The 27,640-nt window shown below is 44.8% G+C and overlaps 2 protein-coding genes across 5 annotated transcripts in view; one reads left to right on the top strand and one right to left on the bottom strand.

Annotated features, from left to right (window-relative positions):
* Window positions 1–3,982, top strand: part of NAV2 (neuron navigator 2) — a 362,557-nt gene extending 358,575 nt beyond the window's left edge. For all 4 annotated transcript variants that reach the window (XM_050335112.1, XM_050335111.1, XM_050335110.1 and 1 more), the window contains one exon: window positions 126–3,982. In XM_050335112.1, the coding sequence (XP_050191069.1) occupies window positions 126–251 (126 nt within the window). In that variant the 3' untranslated portion in view covers window positions 252–3,982. The remainder of the gene's footprint in view (window positions 1–125) is intronic.
* Window positions 3,983–10,014: 6,032 nt separating this feature from the next.
* On the bottom strand, window positions 10,015–13,499 carry DBX1 (developing brain homeobox 1). The gene is given in 5 exon segments (XM_050336531.1): window positions 10,015–10,211; window positions 10,214–10,388; window positions 10,695–10,897; window positions 12,566–12,667; window positions 13,148–13,499. Coding segments are annotated over 5 exon segments (1,029 nt in total).
* Window positions 13,500–27,640: the final 14,141 nt, after the last annotated feature.

Here is a 27,640-nt window from a genome sequence, read left to right as displayed (position 1 = left end):
CTGCTTTGTTTCCTCCTTCCCTTTCTTACCCACTGGCAAAAAGAACGTGACTGTAGCCGTCATGTGGAGTTGATATTATTTCTGCCTCAAAATACAAATAATCATGAGCTTCTGTGCCTTTGCAGATGAACATGCTCATGAGGCTGCAAGAAGCAGCCAATTACTCCAGTCCCCAGAGTTACGACAGTGACTCAAACAGCAACAGCCACCACGACGACATCCTCGATTCGTCTCTGGAGTCGACACTGTGATCTTCCTCGGACAGAAAGAGGGTGTTTCCATTATTGCTCTCCCACTTGGCAAGAACCCCGACCACAGGCTCAGGAAAAGAACACGTTCCTGGGCTGGGATCTCAGTATTAGAGCTGCAAGAACAACCAGACACTTGGAGTCAGTCTTGAACCTGGGTGCAGGCAACCCAAGCGACCTTTGTATTGTTTTTCTTTTGACGATGATGAGAACTGCACTATTCCTCTGTTTCCTTCTGTTTAGTTGCTGTTAAGCTCTCATGCCTAAGATCCTGAAGATGTTAAAAATAGTCATCCTTACTAAAAGGCAAAGGGACGGGGGAGGGGGAGGAGGGGCGGGGTGAGGGGGCAACTTCACAGCTATGAAGCAAACAGCTTTGTGCCATGTACTGTCTGGAAGGAGAGGGGAGAGGAAATACTTGCCTATGCTGCTTCTGACCAAACACATTTACGTGAGGGCTGGACTTTTAACCAATCAGCTTTGTGGATTAAACTCAGCTTCATATAGTTCTGGTGCTATAACAGTATCGCTTGCCTTGGTAATAATACTCAATAAAGGCAAAGCTGCAAAACAGGGAAGTTTGAATAAATATTTAAAAAAGAGTAAAGAAAAAAAAAACAGAAAAAAAAGAAAAGAAAAAAGCGCTGCTCTCCTTGCCAGTCTGAGACCTTGGCTTTCTTTCATTGTGTGTTTGTAAAGATTATATATATAAATAGGAATATATAAAAATATATATACAGTCTGAACAAATCGGTTCTTTTTCAAACACTGTGTAACAATCAATCCTGGCACAAGTGAAAGATCAGGTAAGCCCTTTGCTAGTCAGGGCCCGATTCTCTTCCCGCTTAACATCCACACAACCAGCTGGGCTGACATCTGTGGTGTTCACATCCCACCTATTGACCCTGAGGAGGGAGAGGGGGTTTCCCTTCTCCTCAGGAGTCAGTGGAAGGGCCATGAAGTCCTGCAGCTCCAAGGGACCCTTGGCAGTGCGCGGGCTTTGTGAGCCCTGCACGCACGGGTGAGCTACACCCCTGCAAAGGGATGAATCCGACTTTCAGTTTTAATTCTCACCATGAAATATTAAGGCTTCTAAGTTGGTTTTTTTTTCGAAAAACTTCGGGTTTTGTTCAGAGGTTTCGTTCCGATCAGCACAACCACAAGGGGTTAATCGAAATTCAGCTCTGTGACAGTCCCAGCGCTGACTCTGGTGACTGTGTTGACTTCCACGACTTTTCTTTTTTAACTTTCAAATAAGGAAAAAAAAAAATTATAGTATTTTAACAGTATTCAGGTCTGGAAAAACAGAAAAAAAAAAAAAAAAAAAGAGGAGGGAAGGTGCTGCGCCTTTTAAAGTTTAGCTGTGCCCTGCTCCTGAGTCTCCGGCAGAGCCGTGAACCTGGTTTTGTTTCTCCTCCTCTCCGAGCGCACACACCTGCACTGTCAGTGTTAAGGCTTGTGCTTCCGCTGGGCAGCAAGAACACCTCCCAAAGAATTGCACTTTCCCTCTGACGGAAGCAAACGCTCGCGCCCACCATCCCCACCCGTCAGCCGTACCTCAGCGAGCGCGTCACTCCCTCGGCCGAGCCTTTTTTCCAGCTGTCTCTTGGTGCTGACTTTTTTAAAGCGATGCCTTATTTTGTACTAATTGTGTTTGATGAAATCAGTGCTGTGTATTACTACGGGATTTTATTTAAAGGAACAGGGCTAAAGTCATCTCTCGGAATATCGTAAGTTGCTGTGAATATTGTTTGTACGAGATGCTAGAATTTGTTTAAATGTGACCAAAAAAAAAAGAAAAAAAAAAAAAAAAGGAGGGAAGTGAGATAACTTTTTCAGGTTCATATCAATCCGCAGCTAATAAATCACTGAAGAGCTGTTTTATCCATGCAGGAGGGACAAAAGAAGCTTTTCAACTATGATAAATGCTGTCATTAATAAATTACAGGAATATGCTGGTTTTTCAATGTACAGAAAGAAATCTTATTACAAACACTTTTTTAAGAGCTTGTGGGTTTAAAGGAATATAACAGACAAGTTCATGCTTCTGTGGCTCAGCTTGAGAGGATGTTTTATTATACCTCATGACTTTCTGTAACATAACTGTACTTTGTCTTACTAAGCTGGTCTTGAATCTGCTCCTGTTACAACTTTTAAGTGCTGATGATTTTTTTTTTTTTTTTAAAGAAAAATATTGTAAAAGGAAAAATTTTAATATTTTAATGACAGGGGGAGAAGAGCTTGGTGTTGTTACTGTTTTAACCTTATGAACTCTATTGCTTCATTTCACTCAATGGAATAACAAAGGTTACTCAGCCAATTTTCCTAATCCAGTTCTTGGTACTGTAAAAAAATGGGATAAAATCTGTATGGAATCAAATCTGTAGCATGCTGGTGATGAGTTTGAAAGAAGTTAATTTTTCCAGTAGTCTTGACAATTCTGCTTCCCAGCACTGACTTTACCTGCTACTACTGTGAATTTTGGTACCTGATCCCCCAACTGAATCCATAAAGATAGAGCATGTGCCTGTAAAAAAACAAATCCAGTTGCAGGGCTAGGGCTTTAAATGGACTTGATATCCTAGAAAACGTCTCAGTTAACCTTTAACTGAGCTCTATAAGACATGTTTAAAATAGTGTTTTATTTGTGGGGAACGGAGTATTTTTTTTTTCTTTTTCCACATTTTTAATCCTGTGCTCAAGCTCAGGAAGAAATTTCTATTATCTGTCCTTTTTTTATTGACACTAGCTTGGCTTAAAGTGAGAGAGGCAATTTTGAATAGGCTAGTCATTCTGAGCATCACAATATTCCGTGTTTTTTCTGAAATTTCGGGAAGCAGGGTTACCTGTTGTGCACACGTCTTAGTTTTTAATCAAGACTTTTCATAGATTTAGTCTTTACTTAAGTGACTTTCTTCTCGTTAAGGCTTTTTCAAAACACCTCCTTTTTTTGGTTTGTTGTTTTTTGTTTTCTGCCTTTTTTTCCTTACAAAGTTGGCTTGTTTAAAGAAAAATATCAACGAGAAATGCAAGATTCTATGCAACATTCGTGTTGAGTGTATAAATTGAAAGAATTAAAACCATTTTCCTTTCCTTCAGAACTGCCAAGAATGATACAGGCCATAAATGAGATGTGATTTATTTGGGGAAGGGGGAGGGAGGGGGTTGGTTAGCCTTTTTGTACATTTTGGAAGAAGCAAACTGATATTTCATTGTTGATGCTTAACTTCGATATTATGTGTATGAAATCTTGGCTAAATGTGGCGGTTTTCTTTCAAGAAAAAAAATACACAAAAACAAAGCAAAAAAAAAATCTTTGTTGATATTAAATGCAAGGTTGCTGTTTTGATCTAGTCGTTTCCAGTGGAACAGTTTATGAAATATGTTCTATAAGATGTACATTTTTTCATTGTAACATAGAAATGTAAATATTTGATTAAAAGTGCTGCATTTTGATGAATTTTTTCTAGCCATTTTTAAAGAGAAAAACTAGGAATTGAGTATTTTGTGTACGTTTATGATGTTTTCCATTTGCTCCTCTCCCTATTTAATTTTCAGTTCTCATTTAGGATTGGAATTTGTGAATGGTCTGTTTGAGATCATGCCTCCCCTTTCTCACTCTCCCCATTTCTCCCCCTTCCCCACCTTCCCCCGTGTCATGGAGAATAAAGCTGATGATTGTACCAGTCTTAAATTATTCATGATTCAATAAAATTGATGCTTATTTATTCAGATTTGTGGCTCCCCAGAACTTTTTATCCCTTCTTAATCACCACTTTCTGGTTTTTCGTTCGAAGATTGTAGGTTTCACTCCTTGGTTTTGTTGGCTTCTTGAAAGTACTTGTGAGGAGATGCCAACAGCTCTTACCCACATCCAGGAGGAAAATTAGCAGAGAGATGGCACATTGGTCAGTAAGAACATGAAGGGAACTAAGGGAACTATTATCCTTCATTTCAAATAAATACTCTGCTCTAACTAAAAGCAATGAAGTAAAAGTGCTCTCTTTTCAGAAAGGATAAACTCAAACACCTCTGCACTGTCAGGGATAATTCTCAACAGTAGCAATTTTTTTTCCCCCTGGAGACTTATTCTCTTTATGTTTCTGCTTTTTTGACGGTTTTGTGTAATTATCTTGTCCACTGCTCGCTCGTTTGAACATAAATGTTTGTAGGACAGATTCACCTATAAAAAACTTGGAAGAAAAAAGTTCTGAAAGAGAAGAAGTTCTGCTGAAATCTGATGATCTGCATTCAGGTTATTTTAATCTAAAAATACTCTTTTTAGAGTATAACACAGCAGTGCCAGCTGTAACTCAGAGCTGATGTGTAGTGTGGGCTTTGTCTGTCCTCCACAGAAGTCTCCCAGAGGCAGAATTGCTTTGGACAAGCACATTTTTTTTTTATTCTGTAAACTCCCTCTGATTCACAGAATTGCATGTTTTAGAATTGGTCCTGGATGCTCCAGCCCTGATCTTCAATAATGTTTGGATCCATACTGGACTTGCACCAAAATTCTTAATCTCTCTCAGGAATGCTTTTTCCTTTCCTTTCCTTTTTGGCTGCCCTGTCCCTTTTGCACATTCTTGTTCTCTGCTCTGTGCACACTGTCTTGTACAGTCATCTTGACTTTCTTTTTTTTTTCCCTTTGCCTCATCTTCTCTTTAACCTTTACTGTCCTTCTTTTCTGTTTCCAACATCCTATTTTATTCTTATTTTATATCCTTCCTGGATCCACCTCATCATTTCTCAGCGCCGATTTCCTTTCTGCAATGGAAAAGTGAAATTCTCCGGTGTAATTTTACAAGCTCTTGTCTGCAGCCTGTGTATTTACACCCTTGGCATGTTGTGATTCCACTGATACCTTGTAGTAATCCTGACTGAAAGGCCATTGCACATCAAGGAGCTGGTGTATGTATAACCTAACAGTTAAGCTGAGAATGCCCAGGACTGGGCTGTGCTGTGCTGCGCAAATCCCTCGTCCACGGGATGAACTCAGCCCACTCCAGCAGAGGAGCCAAGGGATTGAGCCACCCACGTGCCCCTGGCTTTATCTAACCATGCAGCAAGAAGTTCTCATGAGTACATCCTTTCTGTTTGACAGCAGAAATAATTAATAGAGTTCTTTAGCTGTAAGAAGATAAAACCTTCCTAAGACGTCTTGAATGACACCTGTGGATGGGGTGTGACCAGCATGCTGTGTGTGGAGAGGGGCCCCTTCAGTGCTACACCACTCGGGGTTCCCAGCATCTAAAGGGACACGAGGTTGTCTCTGCTGCTCTCAGCTTACAGTGTTAGCTCCAATAAATAGCATGTGATAATCTTTTCACTTGGGATCGTAATGAACCAGCACCACCCAGTGCAAAACAGATGTTAGGACACAAAGCCCAAGCCCGGTGGGGGAGGAAGAACCTCATAAAAGCTCAGGTCTGTGTGAGCCACTGAACCTCATCCACAACAGTGTTTCTGGCAATGTTATTCCACAATTTTCCAGCCTCACAGCCTTCTTCCACTTGTGCAGGGCACTGGACCAGGGAGGGGGGGACCAGAGGGTCACGCTCTGGGGCTGTCACGGTACAGCTCTGCAGGTAGCAACAGCACAGACTCCCTGAGAAAGTGATCCATTTTCTTTTCTTCCCCTGTCCAAAGGCCATTCTCCCACGCTGGGGGAGATTGGAGTTACAGCAGGCACAGATGTCGAACCAGCTGGTTTCTTAAGGGATAAAATAATTGAGAATTTGCTGCCCTGAGCTTGCAGTCACCAAAGTTAAATCCCTCTCTCTGCCTTAGCCATTCCCAAGTTCCAGAGATTTCCCTCCTGGCTCCAAGAAGAAAGAAAAGACATATAAGACCCCTCTAGGTTTCTGGGTCTTTCAAAAGGAGACTTTAATATCATAAAGCAGCAGTTGTTATGGGAGTGTATTACACAGAGTTTCCAAAACTGTGGATACTGCTACTCATTACAGAAATCCTTCCATCTTCATGAAGGCAGGAAAGGCTTCTTATCACCTTTCCTCCTTTCCCAAATCGTACAGAGAGATGCATTAAAAACAGAGAGAGAGAGCTGAGCTAGTTTCATGTAACAGGGCTCCAACACTCTGCATGTTAACAGCAAATTATGAAGCATTTTGCTCTCAGAAATACACCCAAGCTGAACTCCCAATGCCATTAGATCTTCCTGCTGTGACTAGAATCTCTCCACATTTGAGGTAAGAGAGTAAAAGTTTATGCCTTTGACATATAAGACCTCAGAAAAGGTGGCTGCTTCTTCAGTACTTCCCTTGGCACAGCTGTGCCCCATGAGCCATCCCACGACAGCTGTGAGCTCTGGATTCCTCATCCAGGGTATGAAAGGGAAGCCTTGGAGAAGGAAAACTTCTTCCTGCAGTGTGGCAGCTGTTGGTAAATAAAAAAAACTAGCCCTTTCATTTCATAGCAAGGTACTCCTGAATCTCAAATGGTTGTCCTTAGTAGTCACACAACGTTCTTTTTGCCATTAAAAAAAAACCAAAAAAACCAAAGGCCCTTGAAAGGGGAAAAGAAAAAAGAGTAAGATTAATAAATGTAACATTTTGGGTAAATGTGAAACGACAATTCCATGTTATTTTTCCTTTAGTAAGGCTATTTGTCTCTCCTCATAAGATGTAATAGCCCTCATGGTAAAAGAAGAAGTCTGTAAGTAGTTATTGTTGATAATGTTCTTAGAACAGACAAACTGTAAAGAGCAGAGGGTATAAGAAGATCAGCAGTTTTCTGTTGAACAGTGAATCAGGAGAGGTTATGCATAAGGAATGAACATATTCCTTTTTTGAGTGTTTTAGTATGTGTGATAGTACCTGTGGTCTCTGGAGTAGCCACTGGATTACAAACCAAAATATGTTTTAAAGTAGATCTGCCTTTATAAGTTACTTAACTATAGTCTTCTGCCTACTGGATGTGCAGGTTTTGGCCAGGGTAGAGTTGATTTTCTTCCCAGTGACTGGTAAGGGGTGCATGGGAGGCTGCGAGGAGACACAGCCAGCACAGGTGATTCCAATTGACCAAAGGGCTATTCCAGACCATGTGACAATCATGCTCAGTATATAAAGCTTGGAGAAGAAGGAGGAAGAGGGTGGTGTTTGTTTTCCTGAGGAACTGTTGTATGTGATGGTTCCCTGCTCTCCTGGAGATGGCTGAACATCTGCCTGCCTATAGGAAACAGTGAGTTAATTCCTTATTTTGCTTTGCTTTGTGTACATGGTTGTTGCTTTCCCTGTTAAACTCTTAATCCAAGAGTTTCCAGTTTTTGCCTTTCTGATCCCACTGATGGGGGAGTGAGAAAGTGGCTACTGGCTGGGGTTAAACTGTGATACTGTTAATTATAAGTTATACATTATTGCCATTGAGTGTCTTATCACTTAAAGAGGCAACAGATGAATAACAACACATTTTTTTCAGTATATACACCATTGTTAAGCATGTATCCGCTTTTTAGTTTGACCATGGTTGAGATTGCACCAGTTTAATGCATATTTGTGTGAAGTTTTAGGTATGCTTGGGAAAATATTTTTTTTATAAAACAACTACACAACAAAACCAAACCCAACAAACCCTTTTGCTGTTTTGCTGTGTTATATGTGTGGGACAAATACTGTCGGTGCCTTTACCATTTTTTTTTTTGCTATTCCACTTGCCCCATTTCAGGTGTATATTATCAACTGCTAATGGCTTTAAGGTGTCAGAGAGGTAGAAAACTAGGAGTGTCACAATGTGTCCCGCATTAGGGGTGTCCAATTACCTAATTGGAAAGTAGTTCAAGACCTGGAACAGGTTTTTGCGGGGGAGGGGAGGTGTGGTTGTACCCTGTGCCTGGCAGTGTTTAGGAGGCTTTTGGACAATGACCTTCAATGATGTGATTCTCGGCCAGCCCTGAAGTGATCAGGCAACTGGATTAGATGATTTTTGTAGGTCTCTTCCAAGTGGAATCATTCTCTTCCTCCTCTCACACCTTCCCTTGGGGCTGTGGCAGTGAAGTGGAGCACACAGGAGTAGTTGTGTCCAGGTGACGTCTGCTGCATTTGTTTCTGTTGTTTTGGTGGGTGTGAAAGGTGGGCGTTAGAGACTGTGGAGCAGAAAATATATTAGTTTTGTGATGAAATCTCTGTTTCAGAAGAACTCTGCTATCTGTATGATAACACTGACATTTCTGTAGCGTGCATTTGTATCTAACAGGAATAAGCAGGTAGTTGGTTGTGGATTTGCCTTGTGTTGTAGCAGTGATCCTTGACTGATCTTAAGGCTGGAGAGTTGTCCTCAGTGAACCTCTTTCACTCTGTCTGCCCTCCAGGAACAGTCTAATTACATGCTCCCAGTCTACAAACTGCAGTCAGTGGTGTGTCACTAAGTGCCCACACCCTGACCCAGCTGGGCTGTAACTGGGATGAAGGAGGAGGGTCAGAAGGCATTTAGAGGAGAGCACAAATTAAGTTGGTTTTAAATGCAACTGCATTTTAACTGCAGTAAGTCTTGAGTCCTTTGGTTGAGTTGCTCTCCAGTTAAAAGGCAGATAGATATTCTTGTCAAGCTACTTGATTCGAAACTGATAAATTCTTATTGAATCACCACATGTTGATAAAAAGTAGTTTTCTTTCCCAGATACAAGCTACAAGTTGTTAACCAGAACCAAGTGTTACTAAATGATCAAATTTGTAAATCTACATTTCTTTTATTTGACAATCATCCACTTTAATATATATACATATTTAAAGTCTGTACACGGTAAAATACAAAATAAAAGTGTTTCTTTATAAGTTACACAATTAAACAGCTACATTCATCTGTAGTTTAGCTGTCATTTAATTAAAAAAAAAAAAAGGGAGAGAAGCGTTGCTGAGCCATTGTTATATTCATTCACAATAACCTTGGTATAAAACATCCATACAGAGTAAGTGTACAAAATAGTGTACAGTTCATAAAAGCTGTGCAAAGACAGCAAAGTTCAGTCAAAAATCAAAGAGGTGTATCCACTTCCCTCTGTCCACACCATGGATAGCAGAAGCAAAGTAGGAAATAATCAGAAGCCCGTGGACAAAAAGGTGGGTTAGACAATGCCTTGAATACAATATTGAGGCATAAATTAAAATGATAAACATAAATATATAAGATTTCTGTTACACAAGGCACATTTACTTTATACCTTGGAAGTCATTCCAGGGATTTCAACGGATCTGATGCACAAGTATGGTGCTATTTGGTGTGAGGAGGGAGGCAGCATTTGGTCTGTGTCCCTCAGTGTTATTTACTTTAGGAGGAAAGGGCTGCCAGATCAGACCAGCCTTCAGGGTTTTGATATCTTAATGATAGCTGGAAATTCACTTGAAAGGTGAATGGCCACAGCATCTATATTGAATTTTTTGATGTTCCTTATCAGGGGGAAAAGGTTTCCCCTTCCAACAGGCTATATTTTCCTCCTTGCTGTAAAGCCAGGAGATGCCTGTTGCCTGGTGTTTGTTTTTTTTTTGGGAGGAGGTAAACTAATTGAGCAAATATTGATTGTTAAGCAGAGAGAGTTAGGAAAAGGTTGGGAGATACTATGAATGTGAAAACCTCCACATGGGGCAACAAATAAGGAATACCAGTGAGTAGGAAGGCTTGCAGCTATGTGATTAAGAACCTGCACTGAAGAAGCATGTGGACATTGGGGTGGGACATCACCTCTTCAATTTATAGCACTCTGTTTTATTTACATCTTTGCAGTGTCCCCACGTGACGGTAGGGGCAGGCAAGTGATCTAAGAGACAGTTATCTCCTCCTCTTCCTCTTCCCCTTCATCATCCTCTTCCTCAGAGTCTGAGAAGTCTGAAGGTTTGCTGGGGCTGCTGGAATGGGACGGCGAAGGAGACATCTGGGAGTCCAGTCTGTCCCTCAGGTGTAGATGTTCTGGGGACTGGTGGTAGGTTAAGGGATGCCGGGGGCTGGGTGGGCACGCGGGGGAACTTCCTCCTCCTCCTCCTCGCCTGAACACTTCTTGCCCACGTCACTGAGGTCAGGGTGAGGGTTGAACTTGGTAGGTAGGGTCTGTTCTCTGCAGCCACCTGAAGAGAGGAGCTCCCTCTCTTTGGAGTTCCTCCATTTCATCCTCCTGTTCTGGAACCAGATCTTCACCTAGGGGTCAGAGCAATAAAGAATTGAAGTGGTTCAGTAAAACAGGGACCAGAAAAGTGTTTGGCTTGCATTCTCGAAACCCTGCACATGGCCCACATCAAAGCTAACAGGAACCACACAATCTGATCTTTGAGGGACCCTAAGAGAGGGTAAGAAGGCTGTGGTCCTGCTCACCCAGCTGGGAATTGTGCCATTTTTGCCTTTGTGGACGCTCACAGCCCTGTAACTTGCTTTGGGTGTTCTCCGTGCTCCCATCCCGTGCTCCCCACACACCCTCTGCCCTCCCCACCCGGTGCCCCCTCTCACCTGCGAGTCCTTGAGGCCCAGCTTGGCTGCCAGCTTCTTCCTGTCGGGTTTGCTGATGTATTTCTGCTTCTGGAACATCTTCTCCAGCGCTTTGCGCTGCACGTCGGAGAAGACGGCGCGGCGCAGCATCCCGCGGCGGGGCTTCCCGCGGGCAGCCAGCGGCCAGGAGAAGGTACCAGGGATGGGGACCACGGCGGAGGCAGCTGTGGGAGGGACACACAGTACTGAGCAGAGCAGACCCCTCCCTGCCCTCCTGGCGGGCACTCATCAACCTGGGGCGTGAAAAGAAGCTTTAGGCTTAACTAAGCGCCCGCCTTTTCAGGCAGCGATGGCCGGGATTAGATCTATCGACTCTAATGTGTAAAATGGATCAATAGTGGCCGTTTTTGTTGGGAGATTCAAAGGTCTCCGGCCTGAAAAGGCAAAGCGAGGCGTACCAGCTAAGATAGAGGTATAATAAAAAAGCTTTCCCTCCCGCTCAGAAGCATTTGATTTTTTTTTTTTCAGATGCTTTTATCATTTCAGATGCTTTATTATGCTCGAGATGAAAATGAGGACTTTTCTGATTCCGAACAAAACCGCTCCTCTTCAGATGCAGTTTTGATCAATCAGTATTCATCTTTTTATAATAATCTCTTCTCTACCCCCCCCCCCCCAAAGTTGGAGAATTCAATTCGAAGACATGAAAAGTAACAGCTAATTAGCACACTGCCTGGTTCCCAATGGCATTAGTATGATAAAAAAGGGCAGAGTTTCGCCTTAAAAAAAAAAAAAAAAAAGGAGGGGGGGAACCTCCCCAAGAGAGACAGAGATGCTAATGAAGCGTGAATGGTAATTGTGTAGTAATGAACTAACAGAAAAAGACTGAGGACAAGCAGCTAACGCCATATATTATTGGAACAAAAGAGATTTACACTTTCAAACTAAACACAACGGCATGCCAGGCTCCTCGGGAGAATACTGATGGCACAATCGTCTCTTTCCCCAAATCATTTTCATTAAATGGACATGAAAAGCTATTTATAAAGCTCAAGTTGTTTTTGTTAGGCTATTCACATGCTGGAGAAAGGAAGCAAATTCCATTATCCGGAGGATGAATGGAAGAGCTTGGGTTATTTTTTCTTCCTCTCTCCTTTTCCCTGTTTTCTTTTTAAATTAATAGCTTGTTTGTGTAATTAGATTTCGGGGTGGGTTTTTTTTATTATTATTTTTTTAATTGTTCTCCCAGTATCGTAATACTTCAGTGCCGTAAGAATCATCTCCCCGTAGCCTGCTTTGTCGCCTGCACCATGTTGTTTGATGGTCTGACCGGGAAGGTGAAGGAGGGAAGCGTTAGTACGAGGTGGAGGTGATGGAGGGGAGGGCGAGAGCAGTCACGCCGCTCTCGCAGTGCGACGGATCCTCCTGCAACGCGGCCGGGGGCGGAAAGTCTGGGGGACACACAGGGCGGCGGGGACGGGGCCGCCTCCCTCCTTCCCTCCCTCTTTCCCTCCCTTCCTTCTCCCCTCCCTCCTCCCCTCCCTCCCTGCGCGGGCGCGGAGCGCGGGCGGCGGGCGCTGACCGCTCCTCGTGGTGCTGAAACCCCGGGGCTCAGCGCTTGGGAGGGAGAAGGGAGGGAGAGAGGGGACCCGCCTCGCCTCAGCACCGTGACAATCCCGGCTAATTTGCGGATCAGCGGGGGGAGCGGGCAGGGAATGTCAGGCAGCCACTGCCTGTGCTAAATCGGGCAGCAAATTGGCGCGACTGATGCTTGAATGTTGTACTCCCTCCAACCTCTGAACTGGAGCATAACCCCGGCGGGGCGAGCAGGGGGGGACGGGGAAATATCACCGGGCTGCGCCTGGAGAGAGGGAGTCTTTTAGAACACCTACCTGGGAAATAGGAAGATCTGATAAAGGGCTGGAAGGATCCTTCAAAGTACGGAAAGGAGAAAGTCTTTGGCGGGACGCTCTGAAGTAGCGCAGGGGAGGTTTCTAGTAAATAAATAAAATTAAATTAAGCGTGGGGTTATACCTCCGTTTGGACTCGACCGACGGCACGGCTGGGTCTGTCCCTTGGTCTGGGAACCAACGCAGTGGTACTTTTCAAAAATTAAAAAAGAGCCAGACTGAGCTCGGGACAGCCGAGGGAAAATGGCACTTTTGCTGGCTTTGCCAGCAACGCGGCACCCGTGAGGGCAGGGCCAGCCGGGAGATACGGCTGTGGGACCTCTCGTCTCTGGGATTGCCCCCCACCCCTCTCCTCCGTCCTGCTGCGGAGTGGGACCCGCCGCCCGCCAGCGCTGCCCCTCGCCCGTGAAACACGAGCGATGCGGGAGGGCTCTGCAGCTCGGGACTAGGTCCTGCCTCCTTTTCCTAAAGCTCCCTCTTCTTCCCCCGTCAACCCCTCCTGCAAGGCAGTGTGTCCCCGGAGCCGCCGACCCGCGGCGGGGCTCGGGCTGTTCCCCCGCTTACCGGCTCGGGGGGCGGAGGAGAGGATGGCGTTGACCCCAAACTTCAGGAAAGTGGAGTCGCTGCTGGAAGTCTGCGGCGAACAGATCCTCCTGGAGCCGGCGGTGGTGGAGCTGGGGAGCTCCGGCGTCCCCGAGTCCGTCCTGGCCGCCGAGGTCGGGGGGGACATGCTGGGCGGGGGGGCAGTCCTGGGCAGGTAACTGGTGGGCCTGCTGATCCGGATCAAATCTTCCACCAGGAAGCTGGAATGGCTGGAAAACGCTGACTGCAGCGATTGAGGCAAGGTGAGGGTGGGGGTCGGCCGGAGGAGGCTGGGGTAGACGGCTGGAGGGGCGATGAGGCTGGGGAACATCATCGCAGGGGCCGTCCGCGGAGCCGGGCTGGGGCCGCTCGCCTGTTTGTTTGTTTGTTTGCTTTTGTTTTCTGCTTTGCGAACCTGGGTTGGTAAAGATCCAGCCAGCGAGTCTGGCGGGGTTCTCTCTGCCCCTTCCTCCTGGACCATGGGTTTTATAGTGGTCAGCCCCGCTGAGGCTCTTTCAAAAGTGACAGCCCCAACAATGGGGTTCAACAAAGTTCTCCACTTGAGCTTCATTCAGGGCGAGCTCCCGGCTTCTCCATTGGTCCGGGGCTGCAATTTATGATTGGATTAGACTTCATAAGCAACCGGGGCACAATGGCCCCGCCACAAAGAAAGTGTAGTCATCAATTTTGCATATTGACCGCCTCTTTGGAATACAGCGCTCCAAAGGCTCCCAGCAGGGTTTTGTTCAGAGGCAACACACACAGGCTAATTAAATGCCTATTTAAAAGTTTCGAATGACATCTTGCCTCGTAGAAAGGGAATTATTTAAAGAAAGCACTAAATTTATTTGCCTCTCCCCTGCTGAGTTTAGGAAATAAATCAATAAATATTCATATAAACTTATCTGTGGGCTCTTAGAAAACCACGGGTTTTGTGAATTTGAAAATATAAATTAGAAAACGTGGAACTAAGCTCTGTCGAAGGGGAAGAATACTGCGAGAGCGGATCCCGCTATGGTTTGAGCGTCTTCTGCTCCTGCTATTAGTGTGAGCCCAAATCTGTGGGTGTAGTTGGGGTTATTTATCTATCTGCGCGTCAAAGGTCTGGAATAAAGCATATTTGCGGTGTCAGCCTCTCCTCGCAAAATCCGAGCTTCGTGAACGTCTTGTGTACGTGTGCTCAGGCGAGGGGCTTGCCCAGACCGATCCGAAATGTGAGCCTTGATGTGGCCGATAAGAACTCTGCTCCCACAAAATCCGAATACTGCACACAGGAGAGACCTAAACAGCTTTGTGGGACCAGAGCAACCCCCTCGGGTTCTCAGTCTGCTGCCTGTCTACATTAAAAATAAACCTTGTAGCATTCGGGTCCTTTCGGCTGAAGTTGCCTGAGCTGCTCTCGGTTTTGGCGGTGTCGATGGCTCGAAGCAGCCAAATACACCTGGTCTCGCTTTTTATCTCCGGGCGTGTGCAGGGTTTCGGAAGGTGTGTTGGCTCAGTGCAGCAGAGCCCGGAGTCCCCTGATTTCGGTGCGAGGGAAAAATGACATCGTCTAAGGGGAAAGCAGCAAATCGGGATTTTTTCTGGCAGAGAGGTTTTGTTTGTGATGACAAATATGGAAATAGACGCAAGTGTAGTTAGTTTCCTTTGGAGGTGGATGATGAAAGCAACTATTGAGAGTGATTTTACCTGATTTCTCTGTTAAAGACTATAACAGATGTGTTAAATGTCCTATGTTTTAAAAGCACCCTATTCAGTCCTTTGGTGTGTCTGAACCTTTGCAAGCAGAAGTGTGCAGCTCAACCATGCAGCCTTTATCCTATTAACCATGAACTAACTGTCACCTTCAGCTGTTTTCCCTTTTTACTTTTTAACACAAAGCTTTCTCAAAAATCTTATTAACCAGCTTTATTTCTCTCGATGGTTTTTGTCCGGACGTTTTGTGTTGATTATCTCCATGTCGATGCTTTAACCATTCAATAAAAGTGCATCTGCGATTTATATCACATTAGGGAAGAAAGAAAGTCTGTTAAACCTCTCCCTTGATTCAAATCAAAAAGTTATTTATTGGGGAGGACGGAATCAGCCCTCGAAATTGTATGATCCTGACAAGCTTTCCCGGTGCTGCACGCCGGCCCCCAGCAGACGAGCAGCTGCAGAAGGCTGACTTGGAAGGTCCGCTGTCTGAAAGCATCACTTTGAAATAAAACCTCGCCGGAGGTTCCCCCCCTCCCTCCCTGGTTTTGTTAATCTTGATGCTTAGCAGGTAAAGAAAAAAAGGGTAGGAAGGCGTGGGCAGACTCGGCGGGCCCGGGGGTGCGGAGGGGTCCCCGCCACCTGCCCCCTCGCCCGGTCCAGGCCCCGCGGTGTCGGTGGTGATGGGGGAGAAGCAGGGGTCTGTCCCGCCCCGCTCCGGGCTCAGCGCTCCCCTCGCCCCCACCCACAGCGCTCCGGGCTCATCCCAAACCCGGCCGTGCCCAGCGCTGCGCTCGAGGTGTTATTTGGCGAGCGAGCGGGACGGTAGGGAGTGGAAAAAGCAAACGGGGTTTTCCCAGTAAGATAATTACCTGGCTCCCCGCTAGCCCCCGGGTCCCATCTCCATCCCCTACTCCCTGCCCCTCTCGCAGCCGCCCCGCGATCCCGGCGTTCCCCAAGCGAGCTCCGCCCGGGCTGTTCCGAGAACACTTAGTTTTTTACAGTCATTATACGTTTCCTTTGAGATGATTTACTCCTTTCTTTACTTATACATCGGGGGCATTTTGCCTCACTATAGACCAACTGCTGCTAATTTCTCTGGTTTTAAAAAAGAGGGGCTGACATTTTCTGGAAGGTTGGGTCAAGCGCATGCTGGGGCACGCGTGGACCCGGTTCCTTGTGATGCGTCTGAGCACACTCGTAAAGAATTCCTTAAGCACCACGGCAAAAGGGACTAGACATCTATTGAAAGGGAAGATAGACCATAAGAAACCAAGAAATCAGACGAAAGGATCTTATTTTAAGTGATCTCCTTTGGAAGTTTCTTTTCAAAGGCAGTGATCATTTAAGAGAAAGGGAATTCTAATGTCTCAGGATAAAACCTGTGACTAATGCCGTTTGACCTATGCTCAGGCAGTTTTGTGCTTCCTGCCATTCATTTTAATGTCGTTATCTTCAAATTTATTTCTTAAAAGTCACTCACTTTCTTTGTCACGTGAAGTTGAAAAAAAGAAAAAAAGGAAAAAAAGGAAAAAGAGCCCAAACCCAAAACCACCGGCGGGTAGGGGGTGGGGAGGGGGAGTTGGGGGTTGAAGCTGCGTGTGTCCCGGTCCGAGGCCGGTAATCCGCATGAAATTGGGAGAGCCAGCACTTCAAATCCGGAGACGAAAGGGCTGGGCTGGGCTGGGCAGGGCCGGCGCCCCCCCCGGCGGCGCGGAGCCGCGCCCGGGAGCCCCATCCCTCTCCCCGCATCCCCGGCCCCGGGAGACGGACGTCTCAATCACCGCCGCGGCGCTGCTCCCGGCCCCACGCGGGACATCGCTCTGCGGGACAGCCCCCTGTGCCCGCCGGGCGCTTCCCGCAGCCGAGTGGAAGCCAAACTTCTCCTCCCTCCCTCCCTCCCCAGGGCGGGAGCCGCTCCGCACCCCTCACCGCCCTCCCGGTGTCGCAAGTCCCGCGGCTTCTCCTTCCCCTAAACTGCGGGGAAATCGTCTGTGCGAGCGCGTTTTGGGCTGTTTTCTTTAATTATTTTTTTTTCTTTAGCACCTTTTTTTTTTTTTTTTTCTGCCGGGGAAGGTGCGGCTGGAGGAGGGAGGGATGGATGCTCCGTCCCTGGTGCGTCCCAGCTCCCAAACGATGCTCATCGGCCACGCCGGCAGCTTGAATGGAGGCTGCGGGGGCGAGGCTGTATTAAGACACCTAAGTCTTCACCTTTAGAATTCAAGCACAAGGAACAGTAACTGTTGGTTCGTTCAAAGCTCTTCTAGATCCCCCCTTTTCTTGAAAATCCTTCTATTGTGCCAATCAAGCAGATGGTTTGCAGGAAATATAGCTTGGCCCCAGTGACCGAAACTAATTTTAACTAGCTTTCCAAGCCTGGCACGTTTGTTTTGCTCTTACAAAATAGCTAAAAAAACAGCTGGCAAGGGTGAATTAAACCCATTAAAGACACATTTATAAGAAATTATATTCACATAGGTTGCTTGAAACCCCCCTAAGAGGGGAGAGATGAGCGTATTGAAATGAAAATGTCCCCGAGCACACAACCCTCCTTAACATCGCCTGAGAGTCTCAAAACATTTTACTAAATAGATTAACTTGACTATTGTTTCGCATCACATTTATCAGCTTCATTAAGTGAATAGCTGAACAAATATATTACGCATGCATGAAAAGCTCTTTTGGGGGCTGCCTTATTGTGTCCTCAGCCCTGACAGGTGGTTAACTGTGTTTCTCTCTCCTCTCCCCCTCTCTCTCTCCGAGCAAAGAAAGAGGGATCCCGGGCAGAGCGCGCAGCCCAGACTTGGCAAAGGGACCTAGAGGGGAGAGTTACTTTCTTTTCCCTCGCCATTCACGCTGGCCAGCCCGGAGTGCACGCAGCCCGAAATGCGACCAGATGATCTGATCATGTCAAAAGTAATTAACTTTAGTTTAGTCTCTGTGTCCTGCTTGCACTTTACTAACTCCTTCCAAGCCTGTTTAATTTGCATCCTTTCTTCCGAATTTGATTATTTTTGTCCGTTTCGTCCTTTTATCCTTTTCCCAACCTCCACCTTTGTTTAAAAAAAAAAAAGAAAATAATCTGGGGTGGAACAATCCCTCTTCTTTCTTCTCCACTGGTCTGTCCAATAAACAAACAACCACATAACCTCCCTAAAAGCAACTCCTTTCATGAGCTAAGATTGGCATATTTGGAGAGCTAGGATTTGCAAAATGCAATACGGTGGCTTTTTTGTTGCCTTAATTTCATGATTATTTGGAACAGTGGAAACTTGCTGGGAACTGGGCAGTGGCTGTTTGGATTTTCAGATGCTGCTTGTTTCAGCTGTGATCCCTGCCCTGAGAGTTTCCAAGTTAGACTGTTGCAGACGAAATGCAGAGGATGAGAGGACACAACACTTTCCCATTCATTCTCTCAAAAATGTATTTGTTTCATGTTGCTCAAGCAGGTCAGAAGAACTAAAAATCCTTTTGTCTTTCAAATCAGATCTTTAACAGTACTAGTACCTCCTCCCTGCAAATTAAAGATGTGATCCTTTGCTTAGGACAGGGGCAGATTTCTCTACTCACTGACTCACTGCAATCTCCAGGCAGAAGGCAATTTTAAGTGCTGGAAGTTGGAGATTCCACTACTTTTCCACTCATTGAGAGCCAGTTCTATTCCTCATTCTCCAGATTATGACAGGAAGGACAACTCTTTTTTGGAGAACAGGACTCTCAGTGCAATTCATCAGGAGGACAAATGTGTTCTGGGGTGGATGTCAGCAAAACTGAGAGGTTGCTGTCACCTTGAACTGAGGGTCCTTGAGCCCACACACTTCTTTGATGTCTTCCACAAGAGTGGATCTAGTATTTTCAAGGCTGCTCTCCATCCCTCTTCCTCCTGGAGCATCAGGTAGGGACCTCTATCTCACAGAGGAAGAACAGAGCCAGTATTTAACCGCCCTGTGGGATAAAACCAGGACCTTCTCTTGTTTTTACACCTTTTCTTAGAAGAGCTAAACCATCAGGCTTGAATCCCTTGACTCCAACCATGCCAGCAAACTGATACTGCACTTCCTTTGGGCTTAAGTCTCTCTGGGAAGGTTTAAGAGGGAGACTTGGAAGAGAGATGCCAATGAGAGCCCAGGTACTTGGAAACACTTTCCCCAGTCTGGCTGACAGCCAGAAAGATGGTGATGGATTGGGAGACTCACTGTGCCCCTTCTAGGTGAAAATACCTTCAGATGTTGTGATCCAGTGGGGAAAAGAGCAGCCATGGGGAGAGTGTTTTTCTCCCTGAGTCCTATGTGAAGGTGCTGAAAGCTCCTTTGACAGGGATTAACCTGTACATCTTTTGGCTGGACCCAAAGCTGTGTGATAAGGAAGGAAGGGAAATTCAAATACTCTGTACTGTTCTTTAGCAAACAAAAGTACAACATTTCCACGCTGGGATGCTGTAATGCTCTTACAATTGAAATGGGGGAATATCTTCAAAAAATAAATTGTTAATTCTGGTGGTTTTTTTTTTTTTTTTTTTTGATCACCAAATTCCCTGGGCGTTTAGCAATTTCTTCCTGTAATTTGTGGCCTTGTCCATTAAGGGAATGGATTTGCAGTTAAGTGGTTCTGTTACAGACCATTTCCTCACCACAGCCATGTTCATGTCTGTGGGTTGGCTGGCAAACTGTACTGCATCCTTGGAGGATGAGACCCTATTTGTGGGCCTCTTTGCTGAAGACAGAATGGCTGGTTTCCAGAAATACTGAGCTCTTCCAGCAGATGTTGATATGGAGTGTGTTTGATTTCTGGAGCTCTGACAGAAGAAGGATGACAGTTTTTGTCCCTCGGGGTTTGCCTGCATAAAACCAGCAAGGAATGAGTTAGCAAGCACCTTTCCAATGTGGTCCATGTGCTCTGCTCCCATTTTACTTGGTGCAGAATGCAAAGCGAAATGAAAGAAGGCAGCTGTATTTCTGTGGTCCCTTGGGGTTGCTTTTACCAAGTGAGGTGCTTCATGCAGAGAAAAACCAAGGAGCAACGATGCTCTAGGAATTAACAGCTCCATAGTCTTAGGCATCGTGGACATCTCTTCAGGATTCTCAAGTGCAGGTCTCTGAATTCAGGATGACTGGTGCCCTGTAGAGCCAATAGCTTTTCTATTGGATTTCCACTTGTGAGAAAGAGTTGTTCTCTTCAGAAAACCCTCAGCTCATTTTGGAGACTAGAGCAGGACCACCCTTCTTCTGGGCTTTGCTTTGCAAGCCGTCCAGCTTTGTGATGTTCAGACTTGAAGGGCTCTTTCATTTTATCGTCAGGAAAGGCTGGTGACGTCCCTGACTTGGTGAATCTTTCTTGAAGTAGCCAAGGCCTTTCTTCTGGGAGCTTTCCCAACTTGCAGAAAGCAATGTCCCTTCTCAGAGGATTGTGTTTCTTTCTGACAGACAGGAAAAAAATGCCCTGCTTGTTTTCCAGCAGCCGTGAGATTGGATAGATACAGGTGAAACGTGTCACCCATTTATGCCTTCAGCTTTCTGAAAGCAAACAGAAATCTTTGGGACTAAGGAGAGTGAGAGCATGTAAAGGAAGTTGTAGAAAAGCTTTTCCCCATGCTTCTGGCCTGAGAATGTTGCTTGTTCTGTCAGGGCTGAAGTCAGGGGCAAAACTCATGGCAATTTCAATGCAGTGGGGTTAAGCCCTAGAAGAATTTGAATGTACTTGTCTCTTTTCAGGACTTTGTCAGGAGTGTTCTGATACTGCAGGGGGAAATATCAGGGGCAACTGAAGTTTAGAGTCGGACAGACAGAATGCTTGAGTGGGATCTTCATAACAGGAAATGGTTTTGCTCAGGTTTCTTGTCACACCTGCAGTAATGAGAATTACTTAACAAAACCCATGTTTTAGTGGTTGCATTCAGATTTCTGGCTCTCTTTTTTTTTTCTCTCAGTTTTTTATTTTTCATTAAAAATGTAGGAATGGAGAGCATCAAATTTTCTGTCTCTAAAAAGGTCTTGATGGGCATCAGATGGGATTAGCAGATTTAATGTCTGACTTGATGAAATCTGGTAAGGTCATGTTATCCTGGCACAGGACATAGCTCTTCTTAAGGAGCCATACTCTGGCTTTGACTCATCAGACCCAGGAAGGTCAGGAGAGAGGAAGTTAATGTAGCTTTAAGGTACATTTATATCCTCCTGATTCATGGATGTTCAGGGATAAGGGGTATTTCTCTAGTGTCTTTTAAATAGTTCTGGCTTAGGTCTTAAATGGAAGTTTGTTCCCTCACCTTCAACCTTTACCAAACTTTCCCTAATGGTATCACACCAAAAAATTGTCTGTTCTCCCTTTTTTTTGGCGAATGTTTGCTGCTCCTACAGAGGAATAAATCAACAGAGGGGAGTGTGTAGGACCAAACTGCTGCCTGGGGTCAGACCCCCTCCTGAGTGGCAATTCAAGCTGTGAGGTTGGACTTCTGTGCTGGGGCAGTTCCTGTCTGGGCCTTTTCCCTGCTTCTGTGTTTATAGCACAAGCAGGAGCGGGCAGGACAACATGGAAAAGTGTCCATGCACTCTGTGTGTATGGCAAGTGTCTCCAGGTTTGTGAGAAGAAATGTAGAGGATGTCCTCTTGTTATCTGCTGCTGTTCCCACAGTGTCCTTTGGCCAAACAGAAGGTCTTTTGATCTCAGTTTTGATTCTCCAGCCCTAATATTTAAAAGACTGCTTTGAGAAGGCCGAAATAATGATGGGATTTATGAGGTGGACTGAGCTGAGCAGAAGGATCCAGTAATCAAATATCTTTCCTTGGAAGAGTTGATTCATACCAGAATTTTCACCTGGTTTCAGGCCCCACAGTGCAAAAGGGGACTGACACCAGTCTGGACTGGCTGAGTTCAAAATTCAAAACTGGGCTATTTGCTCTCTGGGCAGACGAAACAGGCTTGTGAAACAGTCTCACTATTTCCAAGAAAAATATAGGAGTGTTGTATGAAATGCTTAGGGAGAACATCACCTTGGCTTGTTTTCCATTTAGCATCATAACCAAGGGAGTGTAAACCTTTCCCTGGAAGGACCAGGCAGGGATGATGTGCTCTCATTTCACCTCACTTTCAGTGTCTCCAGGAAGTCTGTACTTTTCAAATTTGGTCTTTGCATTGGGAAACCTACTCCAGTACACAGCCAGGTTGTCCGGCCACATGGGAAAAATCCTCAAAGACAGGCAGCTCCAGTCACCCTTTTGGGCTGAGGAGTTTTCAGCTCTCCTGAGAGGGATCTGGGATGTCCCCTGGTGCTGGGGCCAAGTGGCCAAGAGGGCTGTCTTTCTTCTCTTACCCTGGGGAATAAGTTTTTAAGGTAAAAAAACCTCCATCTCTACCTTTCCACCCTAGCTGTGTTTTGAGTGGTGATTCCCTGAGGAGCTGCCATTAAATCATAGGGTTTGTTTCATGACATATTTTCAGATCAAGCTTTGTTTAAGCAAGAAAGCCAAGTAGTTATGTATAGCTTTTTAAGAATGTGCACTTTGTTTTCTTTTCCTCTTCATTTAAATTCCATAGTGGATAGGACTCCAGTTTTTAAGCAGATTTTAACCATGACTAGAGAAGCTTAGTTATCAGTTATGCACTATAAACAATATGTGGAGGGAGGATGTTTTGATCAGAGCTATTCAATCCTTGCTTGCTAATCTAATTACAAAGTGTAGGTTTCCTGACACAGAGCTGCTTGCACAGAAAAGGCTTTTCTCACACCTGGTGGATTGTTTAGCCAAGCTTTTTAAATGCTTACAGTTTTAAAGGGAGGGGGGGAAAGCCTTTAAAAAAAACAAGTTCCTGTGCAAGGCAATAGAAAGAATTTAGTGGTTGTCAACATGAGTTTAGTATAAGGGTGCTGTGTAAAATGTGGGTTCACTTTACATTGACCTTTGGACGTAGTAGCCCCAAACATTGTTTTATTTTATTTTTTTTTTAAGGGTTAAGGAAAGTATGAAAGATAACAGGTGTCAGTGACTGTATTAAATTAAATGTGTGCATGTGTGTATAAATATCTGCCTATGGCCGGCCACGATGCTCCTATATTTTTTTTTTTTTGGGTGTTTATTGTTCGTGCCTCAAGTGCTCAGCAGCTCTGAAAGGGCAGCTTTGAATCACAGCCCCAGCAAAACAGTATTTTTGTGTTGTTTAGTCCCCCCAACTCCTACAAACAAAATAAAGTACCTTGTTGAATAAGGGCCATTGAGCAGGAATGATGGGTTAAGAGTGGGGGTCCGAGGTGGCAGCGTGGGTGCTTGTTTATCAGGGAGGAGTTGTCAGTTGTTGGCTGTGCTGGTGAAAGGAGGGACGCTGGAGGCTGATGGCTGGGAGAGCATTGATGTGAGGTAACGGGGTAATCGGATTGAAAGTTAGCCATGGTATTTATGTCAGTTCACATTTCGTCAAATGAATAATATGAGGTTGCTACCTAGCCCGGGCCTTGGCCCGGGGGTTGGGTTATAAAGAATCTAAGGCCTCATTTGATTCAAATATAAATTAATTCTCACTGGAGCGTTGGCTGATTAATCTATTTGCATAATAGTAGAAAAACTGCAGTGTGGTTACTTTTGCGGGGATTTGGACAAGAAAAGCCTTAAATTCATTTGAAAGAATATTGTGTGAGAAGTCAGGGAAGCAAAAGCACCTCTATAGGGCTCCTCAAGCCATTTCTTTTTCCCCCAACCCTGATGTGCAAAACCGTAGGCTAAACTTGTTCACCGGGGAGTCTGACACCCTCCTGAAAGAAAACTGTGTTCTGACGTCCAGCTACACTTACAATTTTTTTTATTTGATGTTACTTTCACTAATTAGAGCAATGGCACCCTTTATAACTTTTGGTATTTAATAAAAACGAAGCCTGAATAAAACGGCGTCCCGTGTAGGTGGGGTAAATGTTGAAGTGCAACAAAGCCGTGGGGGGAGGTAAAGAACTAGGAGAGACAAATGCACTTGAGATGTAAGTGCTGTTTGTGTGCAAGCCTGGTTATCATGTGGTGTGGGGCAATGAAAGATTACACTTCTGCTGGCCACACGCTTCTTAACAGTGCACTGAGAGAGGAGATGGAGTGGGTCTCAGTGCTGACACCAAGCAGAGGCTCAAAGAGGGAAAAAAGGCTTTTTTTTTCCCCCTCCTTCCCTTTCTAACAAGTCTCTCCAACATTTCACTTTTGGAGATGACACCTGAAGCATATCCTTATATAGGACAATATATGGGGGTTGCACCTACCCACGCACAATAACACAAATGTTTTTCTATCACATCCCATTTTTGCCTGAATTTTCAGGTGAAATACTGAAGTCTCCACTGCCTGTATAAAATGCTACATAGGTTTTGGGTTTGATTTTTTTTTTCTTCACTATCCACACATCTGGAGTGCTCGTTTGGCAGAGGATTTTCTGTTTGCACACAGACACTGTGACTGTGTTTTAATCGTCTTTGGGTCCATTGAAAGGACAGAGCTGTGTAAAATTCACAAAGCACAGCAGCGAGAAGCTTAAAAAACTGGTCCAAATCCTGCTGTGATTGAAGTCTGTAGACATTTTGCCAGTAAGAACAAAAACATGCCCTAATTAAGGAAAATGTAAAACTTCCAGCGAGGATGTCAGGCTGCAGTCATAGAAGGGCAGTGATCATAAGAAGATTGGGAGGCAACCTCCAGGTCTGTATTTACTAGAGACAGTTGAATATTCAGAGAGAAGTTGAGCTGCTACCTGTATTCACTTGAGTTTAAAAGTATCCATGAACTGGCTCCCACTGCAGAATAACAAGGTTTTCATGGAATTCAGTTGCTCCTGCAACTTGAACCTCAGACAGTGGGGACAGGACACACGTGCCACCTACCCACTTCAGCTAAGGGCTGAGGGAGCTCACAGTGGCTGTTCCTGGTGAAACCTCTGAGTCCAGATACTTGGGAAGAATCAAATTGATTGTAGTTACACTAAAGCAAACGATGCTGTAAAAACAGTTTGCTTTCTAGGCAGGAATATTGTAATTTTTAGATCATATGGAAGTATGTTCATACGTGGAAAGCAGGGTTTTAGAAGAGTGTTTCCAGCTGCATCTAGAGTTCAATATTTGCAGATGTTTTGGGTGGACACAGTTCAGGTCAGATCTCTTGCTGAGTCTTCCTTGATACCAGTGGAATTGTTCTGCCTTACAGGGACATTTCCCATCAGGGCTCTGCAGCAGTTTTGGCTCTTGTTGGATGGAAAAGTCTGGTTCCTCCTGCCTCATCCCCTTCTTGGTCCTGGCTGCATAAGCCCTTGGGTCTTCCATGTCATGATGTGAGTTCAGGTTGAAATGTATTTATTTCTTAAATTCTATGGTTACTGCTTTTAACACTTGATTTTGTTTTTCTCTTTTTTTTTTTTTTCTTTTTCTTTTTTTTTTCTTTTCTCTTCTTTCTTCAGTTTAGCCTACAAATACTATCCTCCTGGTGTTAATTGTTATTTTCACCTGTCTTTCACCCTGTTGACTGCTTTTCAGAGCAATCATTTGGGAAGGATGTGCTATTCCTTAGGTCTTTTTACTAAGCTGGGAATTAGGCAAAAGATCTTGACAAACTGCCACTGAGAAAGGAAGGATGGTGGTCAAAACCTCTCATTTATGTAAAAAAAAAAAGCCCGCTGTACTGTCTGTGTGTTTGCTGCTGCAAGACCAAAGTGCCTGAAAGCACAAAACAAATTGATCCTAGCCATGGTCATAAAGCAGCTCCGCTGCAGTATTTTTGTGGTTAATTCTTGTGGAAGGGGAATGTCTGGGATCTGCAGAAGGTTGGGCCATACAAGCAAATGACATGCCTGATTAACAGAACGTTGTTACGAGATAATAGTGACTCTGCTGTCTTGCTCTGGTATTTATGAAGAATAAACAAGACCCAGAGAAAGCCAAGACATCTGTTTTCTGAACAGAAGCCCTCGGCCTGTTGACAACCTTCTAGTCCAATTACTCCACGTCTTTTACACCCCGTGATTGATGTGGGTCTGATGGTTTAATCTGGGGGAAGTTGAAGGCGAATGAAACGGAGCCTCTGTGCTTGTCTGACTGACCTGGGCAATGGACACGTTTGTGTTAGCTGTGAGCACTCAGGAGAAATTCGAGGCCTCTGTTTACCTTGAAGAGATGGCTAATGCACCAAGACTCCTGGGTTCTTGTCATGGTCCTACCTGCAGCATAAAATGATGTAAATGGACAAACTTCACCGAGCCTCTCCTGTTCCTTCCATCAGGCCTGGCTGTAGTGTTCATAGTGTCTACATCAGGGAGTTTTTTTGGCAAGTCATGGATTTACTTTTTTCCCCTAACTTTCCTGAAATATACATTAAATTACTTATGCTTAAAGGCTTGAAGGAAAGCTTTGTTTTTGTATTTCTTGGTTCTCCATTGTACCTTTGGTACTCGGTATATAACCTTTGCAATTTAGATATTAACTGATTTTACTTCCAGGAACTCACATTGCATTACGAGGGAGTAGGATTCTGTCATGTTAAAATTCAAAAATACAGTACATGTGGCAATAATAAGGATGAAAAAATGGCTGTTGGATGGGCACTGCTGATGTGTCAAAGCTATTTCATGTGCTTACAGTAAATCCGTCCAGGTTGCACACCTATAGTTTCACTTGTGGCAGTTCTGCCAGTTCTTTGACTTCTTCAAGAACCAGTTTCATTCATAAACTTGTTCAGCAGGGGAAACAAACCCCAGTTTTTTAAAATAGGGGCTTGTGGTTGAATAAAAGGTATTAGTCCAGCTAAGAACATATGTGTATTTAATTTCATTACTCTTTTCAGGTTAAATTAGGGTGTGAGAGAGATGCATGGCAGGAAATTAAAGAATCCCTCTCTAATGTTAGAATGGGGTGGATCTGACCTTCTTCAATCAGACTCATCAGTCAGAAATGTTTGGTCCAGTCTAAATTTGAAAGGGATGAGTTCTGCACACCTATTTTTTTCTGGTTTTCTCACCCTTTATTATTCTTTTCATGCCTTTCTGTCTGAGAGTTGTCAGAGAGAGAGAGGGGCTCAGGTGAGTGTAATAAATCCAGAGCAAAGGACCAGGTGGGCATTTCTGGGCTGGAAAGCCACGAGTACAGACTGCATGAAAACCCTACTGTTTGCTCACAGTCATCTTTGGTAAGGACTTAGGCTGGGTAAGCAGGCAGCTCAGCTATGAAACTGCAGAAGACAAAGTATCAGGTAGGTCTTCTTGCTTCCTCCTGGAGCTTTTTTTGAATGAAGAAGCATCATTAAAAGTTGTTTCAGCAGTGGCTTCAAAGCCAAGCTTGTATCCAGGCTTCTTCATCAGCCTCTGTCCACCCTCACTCTTATATTTCACACTGTTTGTTGGTTGGGGTTGAACAAACCTGTGTTTGGCATTTCCAGCAGAGTTCATTCTTGGCAAAAAGAGAAAAAAAAAGGAGCTTTTCGTGTCTGCTGGGTGAGTCAGACATATGACACAGAGGGAAATGATCTTCCTCTCAGAGCTGTGGAGAGCTGAACGGCAGAAGTAAATAAGTGACAATGGGATATGCTCAGCAATATTTATGTGAGCTTTGTGCTCTCAGATACACTTGGATGGCAGTGAATTGTCAGTTCCTATATCAATCTGCCAAGTGTGAATGGCTCTCCGAGAGCCTGAACGTTTCTCAGGTTAAGGCATCTGTGAAGCTGATAGAGATCATGCATGGTATTGATATGACCTCATTCTGAGGGCATATAAATTAAATCATTCCGAAGCAAGGGCACTGGCTCGCTCAGCTGTGCTCACATGGGCACA

This window comes from Myiozetetes cayanensis, unplaced genomic scaffold, assembly GCF_022539395.1.
Source record: "Myiozetetes cayanensis isolate MyiCay16 unplaced genomic scaffold, myiCay2020 scf6-25, whole genome shotgun sequence".
NCBI classification, from domain to species: domain Eukaryota; kingdom Metazoa; phylum Chordata; class Aves; order Passeriformes; family Tyrannidae; genus Myiozetetes; species Myiozetetes cayanensis.
Note: the sequence above shows the minus strand (reverse complement) of the source record. Positions and strands in the feature narration are given on the sequence as shown.